This window comes from Argentina anserina, chromosome 4 (genome assembly GCF_933775445.1).
Source record: "Argentina anserina chromosome 4, drPotAnse1.1, whole genome shotgun sequence".
Lineage (NCBI taxonomy): Eukaryota > Viridiplantae > Streptophyta > Magnoliopsida > Rosales > Rosaceae > Argentina > Argentina anserina.
This window is the reverse complement of record NC_065875.1, coordinates 24,971,912-24,981,892: the sequence shown is the minus strand read 5'-3', so window position 1 is coordinate 24,981,892 and position 9,981 is coordinate 24,971,912. Positions and strand designations below refer to the sequence as shown.

Below are 9,981 nucleotides of genomic sequence, written 5' to 3'. Positions count from 1 at the left end.
TCAAATATGTACTTCTTCCAGCCATGATCTCTAGTAAACTTGACTGGTTGGATGATCCAGGACTAGACAACTGAGCTGGATGAAGTTGCTGGTCTTCCTGGCGACTAGTATTGGCCAACGCATTCACAGCCCAAGAGAGTATGCCATTGTTTGAAGTCCCAGTAGTGATAGGCAACTGATGAGCTTGCTGAAACTGCCGCTGGTTGTCTAGGGGGTTAGGCTTGCCCAACATGTCCACCATATATATATTAATGTGAGGTAGGAACAGAGTATTAAGGCTTAGGGCTTAGGTTTAAAAAAAAAAATCAAAATGCTGATGTGGCGTGTCGGAACAGTAGGTGGCGTGTCGGTCAACGTGTCGGGCCGTGTCAAAAAAGTCAACATTTTCCGACACGCCACGTGGCGTGTCGGACACCGTGTCGGGGCGTGTCGGGCCGTGTCGGCGTGTCGGGCAGTGTCGGACACTCCGACACTTCAGCCTTTGAAGTGTCGGTGCTACATAGCTGTTTAGGTTTCTTAGTGAGAGTTTAGTTCCATGATAGATATTTTATACTGAACTTTCTTGTTGCTTTCTTATTGATTAATTGTCTTGGTAATCTTTGCTATATATACATTTTCCTTGTCTTTTCAAAAAACCAGCTCAATTCATACTCGTTTTGGTGCTTTTCTTTAACCGCTTGAAATTTCTTGATATAATTGTTGGTACTGCCAATATCAGATAAGGGGATCCAACCTGAGTGGAGAAGGTGAATTGGATTAGGCAGCAGTATTGCATGGAATGTATCAAAGGCAGGCAACAAGATATTTAAAACAAAGATTTGATGCTCTGCAGTTTTTAAGTTTTATACAACCTTGTTGGCTCCAAGGTACAATTGTTACCAGCACCGCGATCTATTTTGTTAAGTAATAGGTGTGTTTTAAATTTCTAGCTAGTTTGTTCTCTTCTTTGACAGTAGTGTCTGTTATGTAGATCTTGCTGCTTGATGTTACTGATACTCTTACGTCTTATCTATATTATGAGGCCTTGTGTTTCTGATTTTCAGTGCATGTTAAATTCTTCGGTTTTCTAATGGAAATTACTATGTTGATATCAGAGGATCTCACATGTGTTGCATCTACATGGAAAACTGACTAGTAAACTGTAAACATAGTAACTACCAGCAGACCACTGAAAATTCCATCCCATTGAAATGGTTTATTTTCATCTTTGTTCCTAGAAAACATGTTGATTATTCACATTTCCAAGAAGTCTCGGAAGAGATTTTTCATTCATACAACGCATAAAGCAAACAGTGAAGTACCACCAGTCCATGTAGGATGAAACTTAGCCAGGCCAACTGTGTACCCATTTCCTAGGTAAATGCACCCATAGCTTGCTGAAACGCCCCCGTATATTGAAGCACCGGTAATAGTTGACCACAAAATCTCTCCGGTGGTCGCATTCATGGCATATAGAGGACCATTTGAAGCTATAGACCCAGCAAACACAATACCATTGGCTACTGTAACAGGTCCCAGAGCACTGTCGTTGCTTGGGTTTGCGGTTGTCCACAGAATCTTCCCGGTATCCGAATCCAGAGCCACCCATGCTCCGGCTGTTGTTGTTAGGTTTGATGGTGCTAGAGTGAACCTCTGTCGTTGGCCATTGGCAATGTTCGTGTACACCCTTTTACCATCTGTGGCTGCACCCCATATCCCACCTCCTTCATTGCTACCTGGTCCTGCTGACTGCAAATTTCAGCTTAGTTTAGTTGTCTATCAGAGCATAAAAACCTATCTATATTTTGCAAGAAGCAGCTTACCTTGAACCAGACAATATTTCCATCGTTACTGTCTAGAGCCCAAGCAAACCCACTCTTCTGCACAGCCACCACAACATCGCGTCTTGTTCTGTTAGGGCGTATGGTAAGCATCATCGGTGCCTCTCCAAAGTCAGCATCATCATTAGGTCCTGGTGGGCAGTCGGGGTTGTTCGGTATCAAACAAGCAAAGTAGAAAATGTCGTAACCACCTAGCTGCCTAGACCATACAATCCTGCCGGTAACAAGATCCAATGCTAGGATTGAGTTGAAGTGGATATCTGGACCGGTGCACTGGTCAGGCTGTGTAGGTGTTCCTGTCTGGTTATTCTGTCTCTCTTGGCATTCAAGCACCTCAGGTGGAGCTGTGTAGAGGTTCCCAGTTGCTACATAGACATGTCTCCGCAGCACATCTATAGAAGGACTGCTTCCCCATACTGCAGCTCCTGAGTAACCGTTCAATCTACCGCCGTTGTCCGGTAGCATATAAGTCCGCCATATGACTGCACCAGTTCTAACATCTAGCTTTGCTACACTGCCACGGAAAGTGCAGCACTGAGAAGCTGGTAAACCTTCTTCCAGAGATGACACCCCTACATAAAATGACCTACAAAAAATGTAATAACCCTAAAATTTCAAACAATATTAGTTTGATTTGAATTCTATTAAAATTGCGAATTTTAATTAAAATGAATGTGATTGGTTGCGACGTTATGAAACGAGAAACGGAAACGTTCTCGGAACGTTTAATTAGAGAAACGTTACGTTTCCGCAACGTATATGTCGACTTTTATTCCGTCGCTCGTTTGTAAAAACTTCCTTCACGAAAGTTGTAGAGCTCGTCGATACGAGTTCGTGGGTATGTGACGCTTTCTAGTCGGACGATTTATGTAAAAGTTATTAACGTCGGAAGTTAGTTTCCGATTTGGAAACTAGTATAAATAGAGTAATTATGAGATTAGGGTTTCCATAATTGGAAAACCCTATCTCTCTCTTCACTTCCACCTCCCTCTCTCTCTCTCTCGGCCCGAGCTCCCTTTCTCTCTTTCCCTCTCCCTCACCGATCTCACTCCTTCGCCGATTCTCCACCACCGCACCTCCGTGAGCCACACCGCCAGCACAGCGAGCGTCGCACGACCTCCTGCAGTCGACCCCGAGGTCGACGCACTGTCTCTCGCCGTCGTGGAGACTCACTGCACATCACCGAGCCCAGATCGACTGGTTCAAGCTCGTCGGCGATCCTCCGGTGCTTCCACGGCGTGATAGAGGTAATGGTTGTGTAATTGAATGAGTTGTGATGTTGTTGGATTGATTGTGGAGGTTTTTGTGGAGAATCGGAGGTGGATGGAGGAGAGGGTTACCGCCGCCTAGAGGCGGCGCGTGGGGGTGCGTGGGGTAGCTTAGGAGTGATCGGAGACCGTAGGAAGGTGGAGGAGGAGGAGAGGATGGTTTTTAGGGCGGAGGTGACGTGATACGCTCCGGTGTCGGAGTCGGCGCGTGGGCCCCACGCGCGACCTGCCGGAGGTGGCGCGTGTACCGCACGCGCCGCCACGTGCGGCGGTGTGAACAGTATTCTAGAAGGGTATTTTGGTAATTTACTTACGTACGGTAAATGTAAAAGTAAATTTTATTTACGTACGGTAAATGTAAATTAAATTTTACGTACGGTAAATATAAATATAAATTACTTTCAGTAATTGTAAAAAGTAATTTGTAAAAGGTAATTTAGTAAATTTTATTTACTGAGATTGTATTTACATTTGAATAGTATGTATACGTACAGAAATACGTAAACATTATGTATACGTACATAAACAGTATGTATATATACAGAAATACGTAAACATTATGTATACGTACAGAAATACGTAAACAATATGTGTACGTACAGAAATACGTATTATTTTGTGTATTTGTACAGTAATACATGAACAGTAACCGTGAACAGTAACTTCGTAAAAAACCAAAAATTGCTGAACAGTAACAGTTTATTACTGTTTCGGCATTTAAAGGTTTACGAAACGTTTCTAAATTCTTTTTTTGTCTTTTCAAGGTGACCAATAAATCAAGAAAAGGAATTAGCTGCGGAATTTTTGGAGTTTCGCTCAAGACGATAAGGTGAGTAAAATCTCACATATTTACGAATCTACCCTTGCGGTGATTCCAAATTTTTTGCAAGAGTTTAAATATTGAAATACGACATGTATACAATATAGTGGATTATATATATATTGTATAAATGGTAATAAGTACATATATATATGGTTTGCTATAATATAGTTATGAATTCATTTGAGATAGGTCATTTCAATGACGTGCATGTGATTTTAAAATGGGGTTTGTTAAACGTTTTGTCTTCGGACGTGTTTATAAATTATGACATGTATATGATATAGTGGATTATATATATATGCATTGTATAAATGGTAAATAAATACATATATATATATATATAGTTTACTATATAGTATACTGTTATGATTTATTGTGATGATGTCATATTGATGACAAGATATAACGAGCATGTGATTTTGATTTGTACAATATGATGTGAGATTATTGTACGTGATTTTAACATTGAGATTGTTAAAATGTGATTTGTCTTCGGACCTGATGTTTGGTACAATATGATGTGAGATTATTGTACGTGTTTGGCAAGTCGAAACCTAGCCTTTGGCCGGGCGAAAGTTACGATACAGTTAGAGCTCTAGTCTGTCTGCCTTAGTACTGCATGTGAGGTAACGGGTGGTTATCTGCTCATGGGTACTCAGATTGTTTTGGATGTTGGGTAGCGGGTGGCTATCCAATATCGGCGGTGTATTACGAGAGGGGTAACATATGTGTACCAGCGTTCTTGGTACCCGTAATATAAATGCATTTGGGTAACCAGAAGAGTTACTTAATATCTCATGAGCGTTTTATTTTATATTTCTTTGGGACGACCAGATGGGTCGTCCATTGACTCATGAGTGCATTTATATTTGATGATTTGTGATTTTTCGTATATATCACTACTAACAAAAATAGCTTTCACACTGATTTTACTCACACTGACCATTATAAATCAGTGACATATACCAATTCACACAATTAACCGTGTGAAATAAACTAACAAGGGTCCACCAGAAATTATATAACTTACAATAACCACTAAAATCAGTGTTATATAAGAATACACACAGAGTTCCGTGTGTAATAAGCATACACACAGAGTTCCGTGTGTTATATCTATATTATGCTCACTGTTGTCCGTGCGTGATATAACACACACATTTATCTGTGTGTAATAAAAAACTAACACAAAAATCTACGAATTTTCTGAAAGAATTACCCATAAATTTCAGTGTGCAATATAACTTATATTTCACATAAATCCGTGTGTAATACTGAATTTTCCGAAAGAATTACCCATAAATTTCAGTGTGTAATCAAAACCATAGCAAATCCTTTCCAAATGCGCCAGCTCCAATCTTTAAGCGCCAAACAGAAAATTTGGGTTTCATTCTAGCGCTGCTAAAAAAAACCCAATTGAAAAGCTCCACCCACAACGAGGTCGACGACGCTACTCTCCTATGACGCTGCTCTCCGACCCTAATTTCACGATCTCATCTTCAATCCATTCCTCAGTTTGCTAACAAGGTAAATAACAGTTCTTGATTTCTCAACACTAGGTTTTTACTCGATTTCAATTTTAGGGTTCGAGTTTTGTTATTCTCCATGAGTTAATCAAGATCAACCTCTCCACTACTGGCGAATCTCAGATCAATAATGGCGAGTTCTTCTGGAACCGTCGACTTCCAGAAGCTGATCTCCTACCGCGACGACCTCGTTCACGCCTCGACCTCAACAACATGACCTGCTGCCTCCATACTTTCCAATTTCTCCTCTCCACTTCAGATCTCTGCTTTGGTCCAGTACCGCCCCGACGAGTCTTCAACATCCCTGGTGAACATCTCACCAGAAAGGTACCATCTTTATTGAATTTAATCTTACCCATTTGATAATTTGGTGTTATTTCTCAGTTGGGTGATACCCAATTCGAGTGGGGTTTGGGGATGGAATGAGGGGTGAGCTTGTTGGGTTTGTGATGAAAGGAATAAGCTTTATTTGTAGTTATTGTTTTGGAGGGGTTTGGATATGCTTCTGTCTGTGGTTTTAGATACAGTTTATGAGAGTGAATTGCTCATGATTTATTTTGTGCAATGGTGGAAATATGTTATTTTGGTGTCAAGGTAGATGGATACTTCTTCTAGAATTTCAAAAACAAGAAGCCGTGAACGTGAGAGACTTCGTGGTCCTCCTGGTTGAAGGTATAACTTCATCTATTTGGTTAACATCTCAATCCAACTTATTCTGTATTGTATTTATTTGTGAACTGCAATAAAGACTAGTCTATAGTATATAGCTTATTCATAGTTATCTTGATTTAAATCACAACAGACCTTAGTTGTGCGAGTGATCAACTATTCTGATTTTATTTCATTGATATATCACATGTGAAATGACAGCAGTTCAACTGTCTTTGGGTTCTCATTTCTGGTTATGTGACATAATTTTTCATACACAGGCAATACAGGGAGCATTGCTGAGTGGTACAAACACGGTCCTGGATTACACATAGACTGGTTTAATTGCATCAATGTTCTTTTTTAAGGTGAGTATGGCTTATTTATGATATTATGCCCTTTGTTAATTGGAGAAAGAGGAAGGAAGAATAATATTAAAGCTTGCAAGTTGCTCTTTCTTCTATTATCACATGTATTTTGATAGAAACAATAAAAGGGAAAAACAAGGCCTTCACTTCAATTTATAAAATGGCCTAGCTAGGGAGCAGTCTGTTTTCTGGCTTTATTTCGTCATTGTTTTTAGATTTCTGTAGTCATATGTTGCATATTGTTTGAGATGATTCATTACATCATACCAGAAAACTTAGAGGAATACGTTCAGGTGAGATTCTTTTAAAGCAAATGCGTATTTGGAAAGTTGTTTCATCTGTGCCAGGTATTCACCAGTAATGAGAACTCTCAGGGAAAAGTTTCTTCATTGGTTAAAGAAACTGCATCTCGCAAGTTTGATATGAAAGGGGGTTGTTATTTTGTTAAATTTCAGTAATCTGATTTCAACTTAAAACATAAGATGTCATTTGCTAGGCATTTATAGTCCCATTACATGCATCTAGGGTACAAATTTAGTTTAATCCTGCACTTCTTAGTTGAACAATCTCTTTGAGTGGTTTGTGTTATAAAGTAGTGGTCACTTATCATATGATATTTGTATCCTGTGCTGAAAGTTGAACTCTGGTGATGATTTGATCTTAAGCCTAATGTATATGTGTGGTAATATATATTAGGCCAATATTGATGTTTTTTTTTAAATCTATTATAACTACTCACACTGATATCAGTGTGTATTGTAATATGACACACAGATATCAGTGTGAATAAAAACATTTATTCACACTGAAAACTTGTTGGACAAATTGAGTGTGGTCGTGGATATTCATGGGACCCACGTCAACAACTTGCACGGACTTTAAAATCCGTGTCTAATAGCTATTAGCCCCCCCCTCCAAAGTACACTGATAGACATTCCGTATGCGCACCGTGGTTAATAGCTTTCCGACACTGATATCCGTGTGAAATACCTTTAATTCTCACTGATTAAAATCAGTGTGAGAACACTTTTTGCTAGTAGTGTATTGATATGCGATTATATTTTCATTTTACTCATACGAGCTATAAGCTTACCGGGTTTGTGTTTACAATCCCGGTGCACCAATCTGATGGTGTAGGGGATAATTCCGCAGGTGTTGATTAGTGGAGATTGAGTGACGACTCTGGAGGCACGAAGTCGTTCGTATCCTGCTTGTGGTGAGGTTTCTAGCGAGGATTTGTGTGTGAGAATTGGTGTGGTTTTATTGGTGAGATTTGTGAGTGATTGTGAGGATTATTACATTTTCATTTTATGTATGGATTATAAAATTTAGTTTGTAATAATTGGTTTGTCTGAGTTGTATTGAGAACTCAAAATTGATCCGCTGTGACATTTTAAATGATTTCGATTTCATTGAGATTATTTTGTGTTTAACGACTTTAAAATTTTGAGTTTTTAAGCTTGAAATTTTGGGGTCGTTACAAAAAATGAAGGTAAGTTCAATCGTGGCAAGGGGCCAAAGAGTCCGTACTCCCTAGTAACCACGTAGATGCATATATCAAAATGCTGATTTTCCCACTAACCCTAAGAGTACGGTGCCAGACATAGTGATCATAGTTCGAGGGCGTGGGTCTAGTTGAGTTGACCAGACAAGCCTCCCGTCCAAATGATTCACAGCAATCACAACAGCAGGTCCATAAATACCAACGATCAAGAGGTTACCAGCTATTGTTGGGGTAAATCTCGACACAGTCACATTCACAACGACTCCTGTGCCATTTAGTCCAGTTAGCTGTCTGAGATTCTGCTTCCATATCAACGCGCCTGTGAATGCATTCACAGCGTACAGAAACCCATTCCATGATGGAAAATAGATCCTTCCATCAGCCACTGCAGGAGTTGCAGTGATGTCTTTACCGGCGAAAAAGGACCATTTTTGTCGCATGTTTAACACCCTCCTTGGGTTGATGAGCACTTCCCCGTTATCATACCTACTGTTACTATTGTCACTTCCGTGATTGAGCCACTGAAATTAAAGAGAACCAAAACTCAGATATATATGATCAACTATAATTGCATATAGAAAGAAGCTTCAGTCTGTTGTTCATGAGAACCTGAACATGATATGATTAGTACTTACAACTGTTACAAGTGCAAACGTTGAATCAAGAAGTGTAAACAAGCAGAAGCAGATAACTAGCATGTTTATTCTGCTATGACATTTCGGATCTCTAACGGAAACCATGCTGGCTTCCGGTGAAATCGTTATCTCTATCTCTAGCTGAAAACCGAGGGAGACTAAGGAAGTGGTCGAGCCAGTTTCACGTTCTGGTTTCCATCCTTCTTCCTACTCTTGGAACTTTAAATCAACCAGCTAGAGTGGTTCCTAATTTACCAATTTTTACCGAACTATACCTAACCTACTTTTAAGTTTAACGAGTAACATTGCAACGGACGAGTTCATTCGTTGATTCTAGCTAGAAAAGGAAAATTCATGAGTAAGATGTAGAATGGGTCGAGTTTGGATCAAATAGGCTAAGCTCCACCCTCTCTCCATGTCCAATTATAGTATGTGATATTTGCAAAAGCGCAAATTCTGGGTAAATGACTGGCGGTTTTCAGCTGCTTGCCCGGTACGGCGGTCGATATATATAAAACAAATGACTGAACTATGATTATTGCTAGCTTCTGACCAATACGGTTATTGTCTTATTGATCTGTACCTCAGCTACAGCGAGAAAACCCAATATAAAATTGATCACGTACGTACAGTTGTGTGCTAGGTTTTGCTATTTCAGTCCCATGAAGAATTATTAGTGGCTTATCAAATATACGATGATGTTTGCATGCAATGCAAGTTGATGTAACTGAGCTTAGTGAGCTATATGTTCAGCGGCTTACGAGGTAATTTGGTCGTAAACCTTCAGATATTGAGGAAGCTCAAGCTCCCAACTCATGAATGTGTGAGTGTAGATGCATGTGTTGTTTCATATCTAGCCTGTTTGGCTGGCAATAAGGTCCAGTGGCGGATCCAAGGGTGGGCGTGCCTAGGCAATTGGTTTTTGTTGCTAGGCGTCGAGGATGAAGTTTTCCAAAAGAAATGTTATATGAAAATGACAGTTTTCCGGCAATGGATGTAGGAAGAGATAAGTTGCAGTGGAAAAACACGGCTTTATTCTTTTATGTTATGGTGTCGTTTCGGGAAGCTGATCATCTACTCTCATTTTCCTATTCCCTTCTCTTTCTCCTTATTAAATTGTGACATGTATCACTTGGTGCCTACTTCCTACTCAGCCCCACTTTCTCTAACCTTTCGTTAAACGGACTGTGAGTGGCTTATGTCCCTGTGACCAACTGAGTCAACCATGATTAACTAAAATAAAATAAAAACCCATTAATTTAATACTGAACGGATTTATGAAAAAATAAACCGCTACTCTTTCTGCAATATCTCTCACGCACCATTACCGATTCACCATCATCACAACCACACGACCGGCTCCCCAATTCCCTCTCTGGCTGCTCATAT

At 39.9% G+C, this 9,981-nt stretch overlaps 1 protein-coding gene across 1 annotated transcript; it reads right to left on the bottom strand.

Moving 5' to 3' along the window:
* Positions 1–1,269: 1,269 nt before the first annotated feature.
* On the bottom strand, positions 1,270–8,697 carry LOC126792768 (uncharacterized). Its single transcript, XM_050519240.1, has 4 exons — positions 8,602–8,697; positions 8,036–8,478; positions 1,803–2,406; positions 1,270–1,728 (listed from the first exon to the last, which is right to left on the bottom strand). Exons 1-4 carry the CDS (start codon positions 8,695–8,697, stop codon positions 1,270–1,272), a joined length of 1,602 nt encoding a protein of 533 aa, XP_050375197.1.
* Between the last annotated feature and the right edge of the window lie 1,284 nt (positions 8,698–9,981).

Bases quoted from the DNA above. Each gene is read 5' to 3' on its own strand.
- LOC126792768 (XM_050519240.1), bottom strand. From the start codon at position 8,697: ATGGTTTCCGTTAGAGATCCGAAATGTCATAGCAGAATAAACATGCTA. The intron at 8,479-8,601 runs GTAACAGTTGTA...CTTTAATTTCAG, and splicing joins TTGATTCAACGTTTGCACTT to TGGCTCAATCACGGAAGTGA. The intron at 1,729-1,802 runs GTAAGCTGCTTC...TGAAATTTGCAG, and splicing joins GAAATATTGTCTGGTTCAAG to TCAGCAGGACCAGGTAGCAA.